Source organism: Oculina patagonica, chromosome 10 (assembly GCF_052425735.1).
Source record: "Oculina patagonica isolate OP01 chromosome 10, crgOcupat, whole genome shotgun sequence".
Classification (NCBI taxonomy): domain Eukaryota; kingdom Metazoa; phylum Cnidaria; class Anthozoa; order Scleractinia; family Oculinidae; genus Oculina; species Oculina patagonica.
Window position 1 is genome coordinate 17,822,551 of NC_135767.1, and position 24,150 is coordinate 17,846,700.

Consider the following 24,150-nt stretch of genomic DNA (forward strand, 5'->3'; position numbering starts at 1 on the left):
ACCTCAATCTTGAATGCAATTATATTGAGCCACGTCTGTAGTAATAAGTATCGCAGAAGGCCTGGATTTATGATTAGAATTGTTTCTTATCACCGTATTCGCTTTCTTAAATGCTCCAAAATACTAGCCTGAAAAAATTATGCAAACAATCATTTTGCGTTGTTCAGGGGTACCACGCGCCCATCAATTGATAGACTCCAGTAGGTACCAAGTTGAAATATGGGAGGGGGAGAAGGGCGTGTTAAAATCAAAGTAAAAAAAATGCATAAATTGCCCTGTATGGTGGTACATATCATGGTAAGAAAGCGAATCTGCGTTGTAATTGATATGTAGTTGCATTGAATTTTAAATGAAAAAAAAAAAAAAAAAACACTAATAAGGGTTAAGGCGAGGTTCAAAAAAGTGAATTTAAAAGCACAAGCCGATACAACGTAGAATTATATTTTTTTGTATTATATTTGCTTGGCCAGCCGAAATATACTACAAAAATATGTATCATTCTACGTTTTATCGGTCTCTGCTTTTAAATTCAGTTTTCTGTATGTTAAACCGATTAGATCACTATTGATCCAACGTATACCGGTAAGATATCGTAGACAGTTGCTTGCCTGAACATTTAATAGTCAAAAGAGTGAGCACGGCAGATTGTTGTTCATTGATATTAAGAAATTGCCCTTGTGATTGGCTTGTGTGATGTTTCTCATTCAACAGATTAATGTTCTGGACGGACTGGGGACAAACTCCTAAGATAGAGAGAGCCACTTTATCAGGCACCCAACGCGTCGCCATAGTAACCTCTAATCTTCTTTCGCCATTTGGAATTGACCTTGACAGGGGAAACAGACTTGTCTTCTGGGTTAATTGGGTGCCGAGCAGAGTAGAGTCCGTTGATTACCATGGAAACAAAAGAAAGTTGCTTTTTCGTCAACTAGGTCACTTCTACTTTTTTGGAGTGACTTTCCTCTCTTCTTATCTATTCGTCTCTGATTGGGGTACTGAAGCAGTTTACAAATTCAACGCCACCAGTGTCAATGGAACAGTTGTGAGTAATGTTAAGATCAGTCCGTTCATCGATGGGCTTGTAGCTTATGACAGTTCCCGGCAGTTACCAGGTATGCACTAGAATTAATAAGCTTTGAACAGTTCTGAACAGTTCTTTAAATTCCTTCAAATATTTTCGTCGTGTGCGATTGGTCTGAACACGTCACTAAAACTCACTGCTTGACTAATTTAACCATTTTTCTATATCGTAAGTATGCGGCCTTTTAATAGCCTTTTCCGGCGTTTCAGTGGCTTACCTGTCGGTTACCAATCAGAATTAATTCAGTTTTATCATCGTTCAATATAAGACTGTTCTGTTGTGTCCATTTATTGACATAGCTTCATAATGCAGGCTTCCATAGCATTAAAAGCGACATTTTGACTAATGAGTTGTTTGGAATTTTCGAAAGTATAATTGAGAATCATCGGCATAGGAGTGAATATGGAATAGGTGACAGCAACTACTAGTAGATCAAAGAGGTCCACTGCGCATGAGCAGTTGTGATAATCAATATGGCTCAACATGAAACTTTACTTGTTTGATTGGTCATCGTTTGAATGGCTCGTCAACAGTCACGTTCGCTGCCCTGGTAACCAACATTCTGAATGTTGATAATACAATTTCCACATGTGAATGTGAACTGGAAAAGTTAAAGTTTTAGACAACAAAATTACACGAAAAACTAAATTGCGATTTCTAATGTTATGACCTTTTTAATTTGTTTCTAAATCATAGCGATCACGTGCCCAGCGTTACCTGCACCGTCCAATGGAACAAGACTTGGATGCTCAGGGAATGCAACAGTGAATTATGATACAACCTGTCAAACGCGTTCCAAACTAAAATGTGGCATTCCAATTTTGATAAATTTAGGAAGAATGATGTAAATACTCTGAAAATTACTTATTTTTACTAGTAAAATTTATACCTAAGTCGGAAAATGGTGTTTGTGCGTTGCAGAAACTCGAGTTTCTTTTGAAAAAAGTCAAAAATCGGCCAAAAATGGTTTGTGCAGTTTTCACGGAAAAGCAAAATTACCACTTTATTTAAAGTATTATTTTCATCATTTGCCCTGAATTTAAATATTATGCTAAAATTAAGAAGAAAGACAACTGTGTTTGCTCGGAAGTACAAAATTCTTCCGAGTGGATTTCTTTGATACAATTAAGTCCTCACTAAAACTTTCAGAAATTCTGAAAACGATCAAGTCCTCACTAAAACTTTCAGAAATTCTGAAAACGATCAAGTCCTCACTAAAATTTTCAGAAATTCTGAAAACGATACAACTCACCCTAAAATTTTCAGAAATTCTGAATACGATAAATCTGTCACTAAAACTTTCAGAAATTCTGAATACGATAAAGCTCCATACTAAAACTTTCAGAAATTCTGAACACGATAAAGCTCGCCCTAAAACTTTCAGAATTTCTGAAAACGATAAAGTCCTCACTAAAACTTTCAGAAATTCTGAAAACGATAATGTCCTCACTAAAACGTTCAGAAATTCTGAAAACGATACAGCTCCCACTAAAACTTTCAGAAATTCTGACTTTGATAAAGCTCTCACTAAAACTTTCAGAAATTCTGAACACAATAAAGCCATCCCTAAAACAGAACTTTTAGAAATTTTGAACACCCTCAAGCCCTCATTAAAAAATATATTAATTCTAAGATAAATTCTGATGACCCTTAAGATCTCAATGTCCCTAATGACCCCAAAAAGAGTTCAAAAATTCTAATCTTCCTAATAATCTAAATCAAAAGTTCAAACATTCTGAGAAAATTTGATAAAATTCAACCTTCTTTTACTGTAAGGAGAATAAGATAACCCAAACTTAGTAAGTGTTATGCCTACATGTACGTGAATATTTAAATTATTATCATTTATTGTAAGGTCACAAATCACCATGATGAAGATGGCATGCTAATCCTCAGTTAACTGAAATCAGGACTATTAACAATACAAGTCATCAACCCAGTGTCTAGCTCCTTGGTGCATTCTGTGGACTTCACTTTTCCTTTCCAGTAACTCAGCTTCACTTCCTCACTCTTTAACAATAGAAAGGGTTCACAGTCACTGACTTTTCATCTTAATATTCTCCAGATGGACAATGACAGAACTTTTCAATAGGATTTCATGTTGCTGTGGAGGCCTACATATCTAAACCTGAATTAAAGAGGCATGCTGTAGTTATTTGCATGTCAAAAAAAAAAATAGTAGTTACAAATGACTGGGTTTATTTAGTTCTATGTGAAATTAAACTCATTTTTGTTCTAATTCATTTTCATAAATCAGAGCTAAAAAAAGTTTGGGACAGAAATACCATATTAAGTTATTTATTACACATGAATTCTATTTTGAGCATGGATATACATGTATGCTCAGTAATAACAGAAAAGAAATAAAAACAAAAACTAAAACCATGAGCAAATCATCACTAAGTGCAAAAAACATTAAAAACCCTAGTAAAAATGCAAATGCAAATGATAATCGCTGAGCCACCTGAATTTCCATACACAACAGTGTTGACTGAATTACATTTTCTAAAACTACCAGTTTGGAGTCTTTTAGCCTATGTACAGCCACCTTGCTCTGCTAAAAAAAATGTGGAATGGACATCTGTGTTATATGGTGTTCTTACATGTAATCGTGTTCCACTGCAGGCGGTTTTCCCGGAATGTGTGGAAAATGATCTGATTGGCAGTTACACAAAAACAATTCATAATTTATGTGGGTGATAGCTTGTCGCATTCCAAATTATTTCAGCCCGCGGCGAGCATTCGATCTTTACAGCCTTTTGCCTCTCACTTGTTTCTAAAGGGCAAAATACAGTAGAACCCCGGCAACTCGAACTCTGATAACTCGAACAATCCCGCTAACTCGAACAAACTTTCATTTCCCTTAGATTTGAACTCACTTTTCAGTCATTTTTACTCGGTTAACTCGAACTCGGATAACTCGAAAATCCCGCTAACTCGAACTAAATTTCGTTTCCCTTGATCAAAATTTGGTCAAATTTACCCCGATAACTCGAATCCCGGTTCTTGCAACTCGCCACTGTTGCCCATTGATTAGAGCAACAAAACAGATCACATATTTGACAGCCTTTTTCCACTCTAATCCTAAGAACATATGATCGTGTTAGAGTTTTTGACGAGATAAGTTTAATTTGCACTGTGCTGTAAACTGAAGTGCTGAAAAATCAGTTAACTACATTGTATCAATTATTAACTTGGCAAATTAAATATTCAATCTACCCTGATAACTCGAAACCCGCTAACTCGAACGGTTTTTCGTTTACCTTCAGAGTTCGAGTTACCGGGGTTCTACTGTATGCAGTACAATGTATTATTTAAAGCCAGGACAAGTTGGAAAGAGCAATAGTTTTGTGAAGACTGTGGTCTACATGTAGAACATTAATTTTCTGCACTGTCATTTGAAACCATTTGTAAGGGCCTGTTTACATGGAGGTGGGGGACCCCGGGTATGTGAGGTAGCCCGCCTAGGTGGGGTAACCCGCCTGTCCATATAAACTCTCATTTTTACTCGATCGCGTTTACATGATAGGTGGGGTAACCCGCCTAGGCGGGTTGCCCGGTCTGCTGGGTAGGGTAACCCTCCTAGCTGGGGTCTTGTTTTGCCATGTAAATGTTTCAAGGTGGGGTAACCCGCCTACCCGGGGTCGACTCATCAGGTCAATCTGAAAGTGTGGTAAAAGGAACAAGAGAAAATAATATACAAAGTCATTTTGTCTGTTTACGTGCTAACCTCGTGAAAAGGTCACCCCGGGATCCCGGGGTGATAAGATTGCATGTAAACGCGAGCTAATTTTCGACCACGGCTGGGCGGGTTACCTCACCTACCCAGGGTCCCCCACCTCCATGTAAACAGGCCATAAATGAGCCACATAGTCTTTCGTTAGTGCAGTTTGTTTTGGCTCATTTCGATTTGAAAATCTTTGGTTTGGAAGGACAAGCTCTGGAATTTATCCATGACGGCAAATGATTACTTGGATTTAATGTATGGGGCTGTGCGGAAATCTTTCCCTTTGTAAGGATCGATCTCGGCTTGAGTCAACTGATCGTGAGAAATGCTCCATAAAATACTGAACTTTGCATCTTTCAATCGCAAACTTTGATCTGCTGTAAGCCACATAGATATAGTTCACTTACCTTTTATCGTTTGTGTGAACTTTTGTGATTTTATGAGGTTTTGAGGCCGTTAATTCCTTGTCTGGTTTGCCTGGCCTTGCCGAAAATTTTTGTAGCTTTACTTCGAGAATGATTTTGTGCTGTAAACATTTTGCTCCTTGGATTTTATCAATCTAGTGCTTTGTGTTTGAGCTTGATGGTGTTTCATCTCCCTTGTTTGTTGTGTTACATTTGGAACCGCATGATTCAAATCCAGTCAACCAGACATAATTTATGTGAAAATTAAATTAATGACAGCAGGGTACTGGAACACAATTACGGACGCTATAACACAGACGTTCCATTCACGATTTTTTGGAGCGGAGTGGGACAACTGTACACAGGCTAAGAGTCTTTATGAAGAAACATTTACATGCACACGTAGCCATGGCATGTTCAGTACTGTCATCCAGCAGAAAAGGGCTTATGTTCGGGGGGAGGGGAGGAGCTTATAACCAGATATACATGTATATTTTTGTTTTCTGGTAGTTGGGCCTACATGTATAACCAGGGGGCTTGTACCGACTGTATTTTTTTGGTTTCTGGGTAGTAATGTACAGTAGATGGGCCTATTGTATAACCAGGGGGGCTTACTGTACATTAAAAACCCATGAGTAAGAACCTACTTTTTCCACGTTAGCCTAAGCAGGTTCTTATATAAATGGTAAATAACACAAATTTGGGCTATTCAGGTTCTAAATAGGTTCTTATTTTCTGAAAAAAATTACATTGATGCATATAGGTGGGAGGCGCGGTGGCCTAATGGTTAGCACGCTCAACTACGAGTCAAAAGGCCCGGGTTCAAGGCCTAGCCGGGGCGCTGCATTGTGTTCTTGGGCAAGACACTTTACTCTCACAGTGCCTCTCTCCACCCAGGTGTATAAATGGGTACCGGCAAATTTACTACTGGGGGGTAACCCTGCTATGGACTAGCATCCCATCCAGGGGGAGTAGCAATACCCCTAGTCGCTTAATGCTAGGGAAACCGGGATAAGCTCCAGCTGTATGGGCCACTTGGTTCGGACACAGACTTTACCTTTTTTAAATAGAACTTTTAGTGGTATTTGGCCAATTGCTGGTGTAAAATTTGCATACCACATACCGCAGTTCCCGGCGCCATATTGGAATAGTAACCGCGCAGACATCAAAGCGAGGCTAGAGTTGACCCGCGCCTGAGCGAGAAGAGAGATTACAGTGAGGATTCGGCAATTTGCTTGTCTTTTTTCGCGTTTTTCGAAAAATAATCGAAAGTTCCAATTCTAATATTACTCCTTCGTCATCTCCTAAGATGTAAGGAAAATATTGGACCGCTTTTGGCTGTAAAAAAGGCGAGCGAGCTTCTCACAGGTCTTCACTTGTTTTGGTTTCCCAAGGAGATCCAGCGAAGAAATCCAAGATGTAATCTGATAAAGCGCCAGCATGGTAAGGGAAATTTCTTCGTCTTTAAAGCAAATGTTCCTTTCTCAGATATAACAGCAAAGGATATATACACAAAACGCCTGAGTAAGCCGGTGGGATTTACGAAAGGTTTTTAATGTGCAATGTTTACAAAACTTTTGTTCACTTGTTTCTTATCACTGAAGTTGATGTTGATAATATTTTACATCAAATAATGCTCTACTGTTGACAAGTTTACAGTGAAATAAATATCCCAAATCAGGAAATTATTCCCAATTTTGCAAACTGTGTTTTTTTTATTTTTATTCTTGAGTCTGGTATTGTATTTTTATAAGAATAACAAATTAAGATACTAATTATTAACAAAGAGTTGCTTTTAGATAAAGTTATGGTTATTAGCTTAGTTAAATAAAGTTTTAATATTATTTCACAGGTGAAGAGCTATCCCAGTAAACAAGGATTGTGAAACAATCTACAAGGAAGCCCCCAGTTAAAAGAAGGCATAGAGAAACTTCTACTCAAGAAATTAAAATGCAAAAGCAAAGGGAATCCCTTTTTGTCATCAACCAGCAGTATTATTGCACTTTATAAATCACCTGATGGTTAGTCTGATTGAGCTGCAAAGGAAATAATGCACATTGAAAAAACTGGTTGAATGTCAAGCAAAGTTAGGGTTCAGCCTCACAACAGCCGGGGTAGTTTAATGGTCCCTCAGTGATAACCCAGCATGAATCATTTCTCCAGAAGAGTTTAGAAGGCTACTCTTTTATCTTCATAATTTAGCAATGCATATATTCTCAACTTATTGGTCTCTATGCATTCGTCAGTTGTGGTTAGGAGAATTTGGTTGAAATTCAGGGCAAATTTAATTACTGTTTGTTTTCATCACCTCTAATATACATGTGTATGTATTGACTGGCTGTTCATTCCCGAACAGTAAAGGGTTGACCACTCATGGGTCTTATTCACTAAAACCGGAAAATATGTCAATACCAATTTATATAATAAACAAAATTTTTGAATGTTTTTTTTTTTAAAAAAGTGGGGAGCTATTAAAATATAGGTCCTACATCATAACATGTAGTTTTGAAAATATTGATGTTATGTTTTAGATGAATTATTCTTTTAACATGACAATAAAGTAAATGTTTCTTGGAGGATAAGTGTGCATTTATGTTACTTGTGTCCGGGCCCTGTGACTTCTGCTGGTAAACTATTCCAAACATTGATGGAGCTTTGACAAGTTTTAAAAAATATAAATTTCCACTTTTCCCACGGAATTAAGATGAATTATGTTACTATGCCAAAGGGAATTTTATATGTAGATGTACTTTAAACTTTAATCATGAAGCTGGGTGGAACTCTGGTTCATTACGAACAAGAACAGTGTCCATATGAAACTCAGCCATTATCGAGGTAGGAGTTTCTCTTGTTGCACCCTTCTGAGGAATGTCTCAGAGGTGAAATGTCTCTTGCCTCTTAACAAGAATTTGGTGTAAAAAAACTGAGTGATTTCTCTCCAAAATAGAGAACACAGTGGCGGATCTAGGGGAGGGGCCCGGGGCCCCACCTTATTCTTAGGCTAAACAGAGGCCAGGATGAGGCAAGAATAAAGAACAAATACAGTTGTACCTGGACATGTAAAATAATAGCAATGATTTATTTTAAATTTGATCATAAAAAGTTTTAGACTTTGAAGCTTCTACCAGTAATGCAAGGTCCTCATTTTCCTGCATCACATAAGCCTTACCATTGTGTTTGGGTGGGTACTTTTTTATTATAACATCAGGAACTGTGAAAGCGCTTTTTAGAAACACCATCATAAATGACTTATTTCAAAACTTTTAAGTCAATGACTGCATAGCTGATGCAGTCATTTCAACTGTGAAAACTTTTTTCAACAATTTGCCCTCTGCTTGTGGTCTTTCCATTTCTTGAGTAGATGATTCTCTGTGTCTTCTTTTATCTGGGGGACTCCTTTTAGATTGTATCACAATCCATGTTTACTAGGATAGCTCTTCGCCTATGAGATAATATTAAAACCTTATTTACTAAGCTAATATTAAACTCTATCTAAAAGTAACTCTTTGTTAAATTTATTCTTGTAAAAATACCAAAAATCTACCCGACTAAAAAAAAAAAACCGTTTGCAAAATTGGGAATAATTTCCTGATTTGGGATATTTATTTCACTGTAAACTTGTCAACAGTAGAGCATTATTGATGTAAAATATTATCAACATCATCTTTAGTGATAAGAAACAAGTAAACAAAAGTTTTGTAAACATTGCACATTAAAAACCTTTCGTAAATCCCACCGGCTTACTCAGGCGTTTTGTGTATATATCCTTTGCTGTATCTGAGAAGGAACATTTGTTTTAAAGACGAAGAAAATTCCCTTACCATGCTGGCGCTTTATCAGATTACATCTTGGATTTCTTCGCTGGATCTCCTTGGGAAACCAAAACAAGTGAAGACCTGTGAGAAGCTCGCTCGCCTTTTTTACAGCCAAAAGCGGTCCAATATTTTCCTTACATCTTAGGAGATGACGAAGGAGTAATATTAGAATTGGAACTTTCGATTATTTTTCGAAAAACGCGAAAAAAGACAAGCAAATTGCCGAATCCTCACTGTAATCTCTCTTCTCGCTCAGGCGCGGGTCAACTCTAGCCTCGCTTTGATGTCTGCGCGGTTACTATTCCAATATGGCGCCGGGAACTGTAAAAAGGGCTATTGCTTACGGTATGTAAATATAAAGCACTTATCATTCAGAATATGACATTGCAGTGTATATACAACTGTACACACAAAGTAATGCTTTGTCCAAAATTAGTTCCAAAAGAAAATTTTAGAAAATACAGTAAGAACATGTTTCCAAATTTGAGGCTAAATAGATTTATAAAAATGGTCTAATTTGCAATTTTTAGCCTAACAGGTTCTTATACAGTGTATGTTAGGTTCTTATTCACACGCTTTTACTGTATAGCCAGAATTTTATAGTATGAGCTCATATACCACAGGCAGACAATCCTCTGTGTTTGAGGCCGCGTGACATAGGCATCACTCATGGGCATCATTATGTGTGAACTTTTGTGATTTTATGAGGTTTTTATTCCTCGCTAGCTATTACCGCTCCCAACAAAAGCACATAAGAGAAAGAGACAGTCTCTTTCTCTTACTTTTGTTGGGGGCGGTGACAGCTAGCGAGGAATTAACGGCCTCAAAACCTCATAAAATCACAAAAGTTCACACAAACGACAAAAGGTAAGTGAACTATATTTATGTGGCTTACAGCAGATCAAAGTTTGCGATTGAAAGATGCAAAGTTCAGTATTTTATGGAGCATTTCTCACGATCAGTTGACTCAAGCCGAGATCGATCCTTACGATTTCAAAATATCCGGCAACTTCATATGTGCCGAAAGCCTAGCCAAAAGCTAAACGAACGAGGAATTACAGATTACAAGCACTTATAGGTTGGCGAAAAGACCAGTAACAAAAATTACATTTTTCTACTCACCTATATGCATTGTGATTAAGAAGAGACTTCTATCCTTCATATTTTCGAAAACTTTACCATGTACACTGAGCAATAGATACGTAATTCCTTCGCCATAATTGCAGAAAGCTTCGAATCCGTAACTTTGACCCGCCCGCCTAAAAAACGGTCATTCTTGAGACTGCAGTTGAATTCTCCAGCGGATTTCTCTGGCTTAACCAATCATGGTACTCTAATCCTCACACGTGACTATTGGACTATTGTTGATTCGTTGAATCGTTTCGTTTTCGTGCCGCTCGATTTGAATTATACTGCTGCCCGTTCAACACGGTTTGTTTTCAAAACTGTAAAGCGTTTTTAATAGTATTAATCACGTTTAGGATAAGAGATGATGCTGCATAAATCTTGTGTGAAATGGAAGTAGTGAACAAAAGCTTGGAATTCTTGGAGCCGATCAAAGTCCTTGTGCTTTAAAGTGTCAGTAGAACACCGTGTCAGTCTTGGTCGTTTACAAAGTGTTTTGGTGAGTAGAGCTTTTATATGTACATCTTCTTAAAACCAGCCAGAGCTTTAAGCTTAGGTTTAGTTTCACGTAACTGGCGGCAGAGGCAATCACTTCGTTCACACAAACTACATTGTTCAAATATTCGACCATTGTGTTATCCGCCATTTTGTCGAACAAATATTCGGAACGATTGCAGAATACCCCGCCACTTCATTTACATGTGTCGGAACGCTTTGAGAACGAGGTATAACTCAATAGGCACTTTTCCCATGGAGCGATTGCAGAATAGGGAAGATATCTGTTTAAAGACATTGTCTTTGTTATTTAAATGTCTGACTCCAGTAAGTTGAACAAAAGAACTCTTTGTTTCGCTAGCCAATAGTTTTCTGGTTGGCACATTAATAACATAAACCATAGGTGACGTCAACGATATCTTTGCTATACTCCACCTTTTTATTTACATGTGTCGGAACAATCAGGACCTGCTATCATGGAGGGAGGGTGCCCCGGCTAACTGAGTTACCCGGCTAGAAGGGATGAAACATAGCCCGCCTTTACATGCAAAATTCACAGCCCTTCTACCGGTGTGTCACAGCGTGGGAAAACCTTGTATACACTGTAGCTCCAAACGATTGAAGAAAATTATGATTTTTTACTGAATAATCTCTTTTCATTGGATAACAATAGTTCCTTTTGTTTCCTGCCTTGTTCTTCAAAGAGTTCTGAATCGGTGAATCTCATTTGCAGGGTGTTCTGCAGTTGCTCCATTTATACATGTACATGTTATGCCATTAACTTCAAAGACATGAAGACTTATCCTGGCAAGTCGGGCTAGCCCGGGCATAACCGTTCACATGGCAAAAAGCTATCCCGCCTAGAAGGGTGTCCCGGGCAAGTAGACCGAGTGCCCCGGCAAGGCGGGTTTCCCGTCTAGCATGTATACGCTTTGAACAATGCATTTTCTAAAGAAACATATGGAAAGTTGGCTCCCACAGGGTAGCTCATTTAGGCCGGTAACTTGGCTAGCTGGGGCACCTGGCTTCCATGTAAACAGGCCCTTAGAAGGGATGAAACGAAGTCCTCCTTTACAGTGTACATGCAGAATTCACAGCCCTTTTACCCGAGTTGAGACAGCGTCACTGAAGCTTGTTACAGCGTGGGAAAACCATTTACCTCCAAATTATTGGGAAAAAAAATTAATGTGACTTTTTACTGAACAATCAAGACTAGTTGTCTTCAAACCTATTTTAGTAAATAATAAAGATGGTAAATTTCAAGCTCGGTGATAAATAGTGAAGAAATTATTCAACATGACACGAGCGTAGGACAAAGAAAAAATCTGAGTCCCCGACGGGAATCGAACCCATGGCCTCCCAGATACCGGTTGGGCGCTCTAACCAACTGAGCTACGAGAAACTTGTTGTGAGCTGGACCATTTTACTTTGATGTGCATACATGTAAGTTCATGTAAAGATTTTAATTCCGCCTGGGGAATTTGATCAAAATTCAACATTTAAATTGAAAGTAAATTTGTTGTTTTTGAATTACAGTACATGTAGGATATTACATGTACATGTTGTATTCCTATGAAAATTTCGAATTTTGATTTAATAATAAGCTGTTGCCCAAAGAAATATTTTCCAGCCTACAGATAAAAATAATTTGATCTAATTTCGGTTAAATAGCACTGTTTTGGTCAAGAATTTATACATTTTATGCCATTAACTTCAAAATTAATTTAATTTTAGAACACATGCAAAGACTTATATCCCCAGCAAGCCGCGATAGCCCAGGCATAACGGTTTACATGGCAAAAAGCTATCCAACATAATGTAAAAACTTAAGGTGCCCCGGTCAAGCAGGCCGAGTGCCCCAGTAAGACGGGTTTCCTGACTAGCAAGTAAATGTTTCAATGGATTTTTTAAAGAAACTTATGAAAAGTTGGCTCGCCTACATGTACATGTATGGTAGCTCTTTTAGCCAGGCACGCGCCTTCGATGCAAACAGGCCCTAATAATTCTTAATACTTAATTACCTAAAGCTACATGTAAATGTGGAATTCATTTACTTTTTTATATTTTTACAGGTAAAAGTAACACAAGAAAACACAGACAAAGTACAAACAACAGTTTTATATGAGTGCCGAAGTTTTGCATCTATTCTGAAAACAGCAAGGAGCTAAGTCTGATTTTAAACTACATGTGTAATATAAATTCATACATGTACAGAACCTGTATGCCAATCAAAGGTATCAGTTTAGGCATTGTTAGAATTGAACCTGGGGCATTTGTGACAGTGATATTCTCATAGTACATGTAAAAAAAAACTTTCTAACTAGTCTGCATTTCAATATCTGTGAGTATGCCTACACTGTACAAAGCCTTCCTATAAAAATTCTGAGTTCATCTCTAGTCAGTGATTCCAAGAAAATACATGTATCATACTATTCTTACAAAACACTTGGGGATTCTGGATCATTCCAAAATATGTAAAAACCTGCAAGTAAGAATTTAACATTTAAGAACCTTTTACGCCTAACATTTGAAAACAGGTGCTTACTTTCAAAAGTTGTTTAAAATGTCTACTTTTGGGAAAATAAGTTAGGACAAGGCTTTACTGTACATGTGTACAATGTTATGTTGTAAATGATTAGTACTTCATTTTTAGAGAAACACTTGTGAGGTATGCAAATTTAATACAAATAATAGGCGGAATATCACTAAATGTTCTAAAAGCAACAATGTAAATTAACCTATTAGAACCTAAATAGCTTAAAATTGTGTTCACTACCATTTATGTAAGAACCTGTTTAGGCTAACCTGGAAAAACCTAGGTTCTTACTCACAGTTTTTTACTGTATTCCTAGGATTTTGTTTTCGATTGAGGAGGCAATGGACTTTTAGAAATTGTAAGCCAGAGTGAACAATAGTAGATTGTGTCATAAAATTTGGCAATAAAATTCATGGTTTACAGTTTGATTTGTAAATCCCCCATTTGAATGAAGAGTTGCATACATGTACATGTACAAAATGTAGATAAACAAACTCCATTTAATGTGAAAATATGCAATGATATTTGTTTCGTTAAGCGAACAATCTTTTCTAAGTTAAGTTTGAAGAATAATGTGGCCTCTTACATTGTATGAAAGGTTGATGTCCAAGATTACAGTAATATCAGTGCATATTTTTAAAGCAAAGTGGATGCTATTACAAGGTTGTCGCAACTCGGAAAATGGTTTTATACCTATATTTGGTCAAAGAAACATTTTTATTAGGGATAGTCAGGGAGTTTTGTGAGCTAATGTCTGGAACAACCATGTACAATGTACATTTGTTGGGTTTATTTACCAGTACATTGTACATGCATTTCACAGTTTACTTAGTAATATTATTACCTGTAGCAAGGACGCTAGGTTACTATACATGTAATTCTCCAGCACTAAAACAGCCTGTTTGCAGGCTTCCCTGTAGAATAAAATTATGTTCATGTAAAGGCCAAAAGGGTGAAGGAATAGAGGTGAGCATGGTCTCGGCAGAAAGATTTTATGTCCTATATTGAAGAATTCTGGTTATAAGCCCCTCCGCCTAAAAGCTACCTTGTTATAGACCCGTCTACCTTTAATGAAAGAATAAATCTGGCTATAAGCCTAAGGATACAAGCCCCCAGTGACAGTACTGAACAGAGCTAACTGCTGCTTTATTTTTACTGTCGTGGCTCATTTAAAATGTTACAAAAAACTATATTTTTTATTCCACCTAATCGCCCACAAACTATAAGCCTCGAATTTTGTAAGCCCACCCAAGACCCCTTACGAATCGGTTAAGCCTAACAACCAGAATTTTACGGTACCTTATTAGGAAGCCTGTCCATAGGCTACATGTACATGTACATTATAGTTGGCATTTTTGTAAAAAAAAATAATATCAGCATTTTTTTTATTTATGTTTACTTTATCACATTTAGATGTAAGTTGGCATTGAAATCTCTGTGTGCAGCAAAAATAAAGACTTTTAAAATGTTATTTATGTGCCTATAGAAATCATTGCTTACAATGGGTTATTCGACTTCTACAAGCCTGTTTTTTTGTTTCAAGGGTTGTGTTGAGGTGAATATTATTTATCTTTTTAAATTATAGAGCGTTTGTTCCATTACGTGTACATGTAGATCTTCTCCTGGCTTTTTTGACGTCCCTTGAATTTTTCAGTGAGCTCTTGAGGAGTGTCAAAAATTCAGAATTTCTGAATTTTTTAGTGAGGTCTTGAGGAGTCAAAAATTCAGAATTTCTGAATTTTTTAGTGAGCTCTTGAGGAGTCAAAAATTCAGAATTTCTGAATTTTTAGTGAGCTCTTGGGGAGTCAAAAATTCAGAATTTCTGAATTTTTTAGTGAGGTCTTGAGGAGTCAAAAATTCAGAATTTCTGAATTTTTAATGAGCTCTTGGGGAGTCAAAAATTCAGAATTTCTGAATTTTTAGTGAGCTCTTGAGGAGTCAAAAATTTTGAAGGCCTAAGTATTTTTCAGAATTTCTGAAAATTTTTAAGGTGATGTCTTGAGGGGTGTCAAAAATTGTGATCTTCAAGGTTGTTTTTTTTTTCAAAAGGTAACGTGGCGATTTGTCGGAATAGGGAAAGAGTTATGTCTTAAACCCTTGTACTTGACGGAATGACAATTTTCCTCAGTGCAATAAGGCCATATCTTTCGGAACAACAAATTATTTCAGCAGGTTATGGTAACTTTGGGCGGAATTTTTCTAAATTGGAACGCCACATTTTAGTTTGGGACGCGTTGTCAGTTCTCGTGTAATAATGGCTATATAGGGGCTGGTTCTCAAGTAAGAAGATGTCAACGCAATGGAACTTGGAGTGGACAAGATTTCACCTGCCAAAGTAAGTTCCTAAATGTTTCGATAATTAATAACGTCACATTGCAAATCGACTTGGTTTACAACGTTTTATGAAATTTTACAACTGTGAATTCACACCTAAAGCAGATTCTTGTTTTAAATCCAGTGCTGTTTGTTATTGAACAATTAGATTTTGAGCTATCAATTTCTATGGGGTGATAGTTGATCAGGCTAGAAATGGAATCAACTAGCACTTTGCTAGGCCGTAGGCAGGAGGGGGGGGGATGTATACATCTCCCTCCCCTCCCCCACGGACCTTAATAAAGGTCTGCCTAATCAGGAAAAGAGGGTTAAAATGACTCTCAGAACGCAGGAAATGTGGACTTCAACAACATGATTTTTCAACATTTCCCGGTGGAGAATATCCCCTGACCCCGCCTTGACGCTCACGTCTTTGGCGCCGGCACCCGCACATGCAAACTCCTGCCTACATCCCTGCTTTGGGTCAGTGTTTGCCTTGACGAACTTGGAAAACATATTTTGTGCAGCGTGTTGTGGTCAACATTTGGCGGGAATATTGTTGAGCACGCTGCCCTGGTTAGGTTTCCCATTGCTGTGTTTACGGTGGCTAGATCTTGTCCCTCATCGCCAGGGAACGAGAGGGACGGCCCAATCTGATTGGCTGTTGAAAACTTGTTCATTTCATCTACAATCTCCGACGTACGCGCACAAGCAAACCGGAACCAGAAATTCCCAGTTCCTTTGTTTGAATCGCCTAGAGCCGATGCGTTTCCGTACCGCTGGACAACGGGACGCAGGTTCTTGGATTGAGATTAACTGTGGCTATGAAATACCAGTATCTGCCTCAAAGGACACGTCTTTTGTGTAACGATATAAAACTATTTAACAAAAAAACATTGTTAAAGTTATTGCTTTACCTGTACTGTTAATTTAGTATACTCTGAATTATTTCCACCAACAGTTATCAATTGTACGTCACTGACGGTAGATCCCGCAGGCGCACTGCGCATGAGCAGTTGTGATAATCATTATGGATCAAAGTGCAACTTTTCTTGTACGATTGGTCATCGTTTGAATGGCTTGTCAACAGTCACGTGCGTTGCCCCTGGTAACCAACATCCTGGAATGTGGAATAGCGCATTACCAACATGTGAAGGTAAACTAAAACAAAATCCAACAGCATTACTTTGCGAGTGTTCAAAGCCCTCTGTTTTCTGGAATTATTATTCGAGCATTGTGCGAAAACGTGATGCACGAGGGGGTGGGGCTAATTCGCTCCTCCCCTCGCCCCCACCTCCTCGTAAGTCGCATTCGCTTCGCAAGCTTTTTCGAAAAATAAAGAGGCTGTGAACAGTCTACTTCAATTTTGGTATTAAGGTGTTGTTAGTAAAACGACTTTAGTTATGATGGCCCGTACATTGTATCCTTATTTTACGTCATTCTTAAATAAAATTACTACCATAATGATTCCTTTTAGCGACCGGGGCGCTTATTAACTTTTGGCACTTCAAGGGAAGCTTATTCGAGACAGGGCGCTTATTCGGAACAGGCGCTTATATAATTTTTCGAGAAACAACGAAATGTTCAAAAACAACTTTAATAAATATTAAAATTACTAACCGTAACAAAAACTGTAACAGTAACAAATTGTCGAAGTTTCTGTTACTTTTAAAAGAATAGTGCATTTTAGCAGTAAATATGAACATGTACGGTGCGGTATTCGACGTCGATGACTTCAGTAGGGGCAGTTATCCACAATAGGGGCGCTTATTAGAATATGGAAGCTTATAAGAATGGGGGCGCTTATTAAAATTGGGGGCGCTTACTGGAATAGGGGCGCTTATTGACAAAAAAACGTTCGAAGGGGGACGCGTATTCAATTCGGAAGGGGGCGCTTATTGGAAGGAGGGCGCTAAATCGAATCTGTACGGACAATAATTATAACAAGAAAGAGTTGGGTTTTAAATTATGTTGCAAGGTCCTTAAAAACTCTAGGAAGTTATATCGAAAATCTGCGGTGTGCATTAGTGCTAAATCCCTAGTGATTTACTCAAGCAATTATCAACAATCATTTTAATAAATTCATTGTCCGCATGCTACGCAGCATGAAAACATAACTTTACCGTGGTGTAAAGCTCAAGTAAAGCTGGCGTTAATTTGGAATTTAATCAGCTATACGCTTACTTAACATTTTTTATAGCTGACTTTTAGCTTTACACTTAAGTATAAAGGTAGATAAAGAGACTCCTTTACACCAACTTTAAATCACATTTACACACGGTAGCATAAAGGTCGGTTTAACCACCTTTAACAACATTTTATTGATAGTGTAACCAACTTTATACCAGATTTAACCACCTTTAATTTCACGTAAATCCCAATTTTCATGCTTTGCTACCTCTCTGAATTTGCATTCCCCCTTATAGCTGCACATGTTATTGCATTTTAAATCCCGTGCATTTAAAGAATCCTTTTTTGTCTTTTTCTTACCGTATTCGAAGGTATACGGGAATCCTTTCTCTTCTGTGTTTCTCCGTAATTACAACTGAAATATTTCTGCTCTCATTCACGGTACTTTCCACTTCTCCCACTTCTTTTAAAGACACCAAGCATAATCTCTTGCCCAGCATTGACCTTTTCGCTCAGTATTTCTTCGAACATGTATATCACTCGAACGAAAATCTCGCGCAAATCTTTCGCGCAAGGAAAACTTCGACCTCATGGCCCATAGATGTTGTATTGTAAATAAAATAATGCAAATTACTAGATGAAACTCCCGCCACACAAGAATGTCACACCAGCCTGAGTGTTACAGCTCGGAATGTTCTCCTGTGTAGGCTAGCAAAGCGCCAAAAACAACAATTAATTAACGTTATTCAAATAAGTTTCAAAATTCACTGGCCTTTCCCTCGTGAAAGCCTCCTTTATAAAAATGAACTTTGTTTATTTTTGTGGTATTTTGCCGCGTTCTGATTAGTCACGGACGTGATTACTGCTTCTGACTTTAAGAAGGAGCCAAAATATTTTCTAGACGGCAGCAAAGCGCCGAAAACAAAAATTAACTAGTGTTTTTGAAAGATGTTCTTTTTAATTCACTTGCTTTTGCTTCTACTAAAGCGCCTTATTTCGCGTGTTTTTACCTCGAACGCAGCCGTTGCGACCCGGGTTGGGGGGGGGGGGGGGCACTCAAAAAACGTTTTATACAGGGAGCCTCCGCCCCGAGCTCTAATCCCTAACCCTTTTATATACCATTTTAAAAGAAATCGTACCCCTTTCGTATACCTATTACTGAAAAATGGTACCCCTGAAAGACATGGTATAGACAGAATACGACGTTTTCTTATCATGTTCATGTAGCGCTTAATAAGTTAAAATAATACAGCTATAATCTGTTCGAAATATTTTAATTAAAGGTCCTTTTAAAAACCTAAATGACAGATTTCCATACCCTTTCGTATACCTAACCTTGTGAAATCCCTACCCTTTTATACAACTGAAGTCTGAAAAAGGTACCCCTTTCGGGCGGAGCCTCCCCACAGAGGCCATTATAGGGAGTACCCCCCCCCCCCAATACAGAACGCGGGAATTTGCCATGCACAATCTTATGAAAATGGCAGCAAACGCCTCAGACATAGACCTCTTCTTTGCGCCTTAAAATTATGACCGTCATTGCCGTAAAAAATGCCTGTTTTTCAAGTTCAAGAATTAGCACTTCAGTTTTTTCCGACATGTTCGGAACCGGTGTGCAACAAAGTCAATGTTTTAAAGCATACCGCGTGAAACCTGGGCCGCGTTACACGAAAAGGGAACGGATTGGCTCACAAAAAATAGTTCCTGCGACTGTCGTCGAAAAATTCTCTCCAAAGGCAATCCCGCGACTTTCCGCACGAACCAATTTCGAGCCTTGTTCGTGGTCGCCTTTGGTATAAACGGATCCATACAAATTTCTTATACGCGCCGGTTGTGAACATATCGGACAAAACTAAAACGTTTATTGTTAAAGTTAAAAAACACCCAAAATTTTAAAGTGGAAGAGAAAAAGAAAATGGCTTGGAAAAACATATTGCATAGGTGGTGGTATACACCATATACATGAAGCTTCTGTAAAATCTGTTGTACAGATATACGACGGTATCTCTTCTTACTCCTCATTTTTCGTGTCAACTGAGAGGTAGAATTCCAAAAAGGTCATCAGAATCTTTGTCTGAGGCGTTTGCTGCCATTTTCGTGAGAGGGTCGTGCTCTCTTTAAAGAGTTTACTTTTGGCTTTGCCGCATTCCAGTTTGAAACCCGTTCTGGCTATTTTCTTTAAATCAAAACAAAACGCTAGACAGTTATGTTCTTTAATTCTTATTTGTTTTGATTTAGTTGTCACTTGTCCAGCCCTGCCTTCACCGTCCAACAGCGTGCGACATGACTGTACTGGGAATGCAACAGAGTACCCGTATGACACAGTCTGTAGGTTTTCGTGTGTTGAAGGCTATAAAGCCAGTGGTTCAAGCGTACGAAGATGTCAAGAGAATGGACTTTGGAATGGAGGAGAGTTTTCTTGTGAAAGTACGTACGTACAAAAAGTCTTGGGAAAAATTCTACATTGTTAAGGACATTTTTTTTTAATATAGGCCGTGAAGCGTGGCAGAGCTTTTAATCTTGAAGTAATACACAGAACAGAGGGTAAAACATCTCATTTGATATTTTTTTTTATTAAAGAAATCTTTTGTCAACACCTTCAGTGCAGGGAAGGATCTGAAGCGTCTGGTTCAACAGTTAAAAGATGTACAGAAAATGGATTTTGGAGTGGAAATGACTTTGTCTGTACAGGTATTACGAAGGGTTTGTCTATTAAACTTCGTGTACCAGGTCATGAAAGTTAGCCTGATTCATTCTTCGTTGTTTGTGGTAGGTAAAGAGACATGCGTTGCCTGCAAAATAACTACGGACTCTCTAAATAGCTTTCATCTATCATTGATTTTTTTCTCTTTCTATTATCTAACAAAATGTGCTATTCATGTTACATTTTTGATGACTCGTATGTCAATCGGATGTCTCGGTTTCGATATTTGATGGTTTTTGTATTTTTCTTGCGCTGAACCGCTGCAAGTCACCTTATATCGTTTGACGATCATGAATCATTACTCAAGATACAACATCGTCAATCGATTTTCTCTTTTGCCTCGATTTCAGATCGCAATAGTCGATCAAAAATCGTTGCATCATTCTCTGTGGCTACACGGTCGATCTTATGCATCCAAGATATGTAATCGTTTGGAGATCGTAGAAAGATATTTAATCGATCTGCGATCGTCGCTTCAGCTAATATCGTCACTTGATCTTCATTTCGCGCTATACTCCGAAATGAGATATAGTGACGATAGAATTAACTTTGCTTTGTTCTTATCAATAACATTGGTATTAAAAGTTAGTGTCGATGTATTGCTTCATCTAATCGATTTTTCATATTCTGTCAGTAGCAGAATCGTAGCAGTAGCAGAATTGTTTTCGATGAATTGCTAGCCGGCTGCTATCTCTTTTGATTACTGGAAATGCTTTGAACTGTTCTTCTAAAAACGTTCCAATTGGTATTGTTAGGGTTACAATATAATGCACATTCTACATTAAATAACTGATGATTAAAAAATATCTGTAAATTGCATATGGCGGTTTTTTTTCAACTTTTCCCGTTTCCACGTGCAGGGTGACCCATTAATTGTAACTGTCTTTAGCTGTACAGATGCATGCATTGATTGTATTTTGAAGATAAATTTGCAGTGACATTCAAATTCACAGAGCGTCAATCTTACTGTTTCGTAAATGGGCTTGTTGGAGAACGACGCACCTATAGCTAGGCCCCAGTCCAGATTGCGTATAGCGAAAATGGCAATGCCTGGTGGTTAGTAATGTAAGATGCCAATCGGAGATGTTGCCAAGGTAACTGTTCCATATTAGTAAGAGTCGAGGATGAAGGTAAGTGGTAGCCGTGTAATCTTGAGTTGTGTACGGCAAATGCCAAGAAGTTAGCTTAACGCCTACAAAAAAACAGCTTGAAAAGCTGCAAAAATGTATTTTTGTTTGTTGGACTGTAAAATTATCAGGATAATGTGCTCTCATTGCAGGTTACAAATTTTCAATTTGGGAATGTATGCTGGCATGGGGGTGGGGGTGGGTCTGGAGTATATATAGTTGTGAAATGTCAAAGGCTTTTCATCTTGGTCTCGTTCTTCGAGCATTTGATGAGTTTGTCTTATTGGTAGTTTTTTTTGTTTTGCCCCTATTATTTTGTTTGTGCCCTTGTGTTTTTTTTTTCTCAGAATTTTTCAACTTGTCGATTTGGAAAAGTCTCCAGAATTCCATACCTCCAGTCAGTTAGGATAATGAGGCGTCATCTTCTCCTGCGGAGTCCCTCCCTGGCGCTGTACTTGCCGATAGAGCCGCCAATACGTGGGCGAAATACTGTTCTATCTCCAACAAATGGAAGACGTGGGCCACCCTACATCTTCTTTAAGTTTTTACGGCTTCTCCTTTCCACATAACTCTGTACCTAAAGTTTTAATGTCCTAGCCAACACAGCTCCCCAGCGTCTGTTATTGACAGTCGTTGCTCCACTAAGATGCGTGCTGGCAAATAGTCGCTCACAGAGTCTTAGTGAAGAGACCTTAGTGAAGAGAGTTCTGGGACGTGCTCAATGTTTGTTAGCTCACCAGGATGGCCAGAATTCCAAAACAGAAGCCGAAAGCAGTTATAGAACTGGAACGCTCAGTTATATGTAGAGCTAGCTCGAGAGCTACATTATGTGACATTGCAGCCGTTACTATTTGTTTCCTTGTTTTTGCGGCATTTGCTCCGTTTTGTTGCGCACACTCGTCTTGTTTGTTCGGATTTAAAACTTGAGAAAAACATGTTGCATTTATTAAATTATCCAAGAAAAGACAATTGTAAGGTACAGAGCTTGGTTTGTGTTAGCGGCTTAAGGCAAGGTAACGATCCCTGTAGCTATGATGTAAAGATGTTTAGAAAAGGCCCACTTAAGTAACGTTAATCCTGTTTTTTTTTTGACGGTAATAAAAACAGTGTGGTTATAAACCAAGATCCAACGGCAGGAGTTATTCTAGGCTAAGGAAATTAGTATAGTATCTAGTAGTTTGTATCTATTTGTTTGTTTAAGGTGGCTCCGGGGGCGGATCTAGGATTTTTTAAAGGGGATGGCTGTAAGCAAGTATTTTTATTTTATTTTAAACATTCGATTTCCGATTTTGGCATTCTATCTCAGCTTGACTAGTAACGATGGGAAATAACTTTTAGAACACATATGTAACGGATTCACCAATGAACAAATTGAAGTCGCTTTGGCATCAAAATCATTGCCATGGCAACGTCGATTCAAGAGGTTAAAATAACTTTTTTTTTGACTTGTTGTGGCTAATTACTTAAAAAAGAAGGAAAAAATACTACTTCCTCCAAAAGGCAAGTATACGAACGAAGGCGTTTTTCATTCTGGGGTATTTTTACCCAGCTATTGTGTTGCACCCCCGCTCCACGTTCTGGTAAGCTTCTCTTTAAATAGAAGGCTTTGTATGTTTTATTAGTTATTCATTATATTTCGCTGATTAACGCTTGTCACTTAAGTTGTTGTCAGTTCACAAACTAGTTCTCAGTTGTAAATAAACACTTTTTAGTGCTTGGCTTGGAGCGAGCCACATCAGGGAATTGCGCTTTGCTTATGTGCTAAAAATGACCACAGAATAATTATTGGCTTGTTAAAGTACAACTTGCTGTAAAATTAAAAAAAATGGAATAGGTTCAAAGCAGCCTTAAAGCTTTAAAAAATGAACGCTGGCTGCATGGATATAGTTGTGAAGGCACGATAACAATGATTATTTGTTTTTTATAGTTATTATAGTTATTATACCACTGGATTCTATGCTATGTTATTAAATCCAATCTGTTCATAAAATATGTATTAATTCAATATTCATTTGGGCTCTTGGGGTCCTGCTGAGGAGACCTTTCACTAAGTTCGAAAACCGAAAAAAAAGTTACATAGCGGATTCTAGGCACTCCAGTTGTCTATTTGTCCTTAGCCTGCGAATGTGAATATTTCTTTTGAGTATTGGCTTTTCGAAGTGATGCTCTCGACACTGCCCCTTTAAAAGGATGGAAAAATACATCTTATTTCAAAAGGCAAGTAGAAGAACGAGAGAGTTCTTCATTCTGGGGTATTTTTACCCAGCTATTGTGTTGCGCCCGCGCCCCCTGTTCGCGTAAGCTTCTGCTTTTCTAAAAAGAGAAGGCGCTGTTACAGTACCTTTTATTTTTTAAGTTATTTATTCTATTTTGCTAATTAACGCTCGTCACTTAAGCTGTTGTTAGTTCACAAACTGGTTCAAAATACTAGTTGTAAAATGAACACTTGGCAGCGCTTGGCTTGGAGCGAGCCACATCAGGGAATTGCGCTTCTTTGCTTTATGTGCTTAAAATGGGCACAGTGACCCTTATAAATATTTTAATAAATAATGATTGGCTTGTCAAAATACAACTTGCTGTAAAATTAAAAAAAAATGGAATAGGATCAAAGTCTTAAAACTTAAAAAAAAATGAACGCTAGCTGCCAAAAAAAAAAAACGCTGCATGGATATAGTTGTAAAGCCACGATAGCT

The 24,150-nt window shown here is 38.0% G+C and overlaps 3 protein-coding genes across 3 annotated transcripts in view; 2 read left to right on the forward strand and 1 right to left on the reverse strand.

Moving 5' to 3' along the window:
* LOC144628981 (CUB and sushi domain-containing protein 3-like) overlaps window positions 1–24,150 on the reverse strand; it is a 732,439-nt gene that overhangs the window by 613,173 nt on the left and 95,116 nt on the right. The window lies entirely within an intron of this gene.
* LOC144628967 (complement receptor type 2-like) overlaps window positions 1–24,150 on the forward strand; it is a 218,013-nt gene that overhangs the window by 111,245 nt on the left and 82,618 nt on the right. Inside the window, exon 8 of the mRNA XM_078487100.1 lies at window positions 712–1,112. Within this exon, the coding sequence (XP_078343226.1) occupies window positions 712–1,112 (401 nt within the window). The remainder of the gene's footprint in view (window positions 1–711; window positions 1,113–24,150) is intronic.
* Window positions 15,435–22,127, forward strand: LOC144629234 (E-selectin-like). Its single transcript, XM_078487469.1, has 4 exons — window positions 15,435–15,518; window positions 16,458–16,652; window positions 19,865–20,057; window positions 20,207–22,127. The coding sequence occupies exons 2-4, from the start codon at window positions 16,505–16,507 to the stop codon at window positions 20,244–20,246; spliced, it is 381 nt and encodes a 126-aa protein (XP_078343595.1). The 5' UTR covers window positions 15,435–15,518; window positions 16,458–16,504; the 3' UTR covers window positions 20,247–22,127.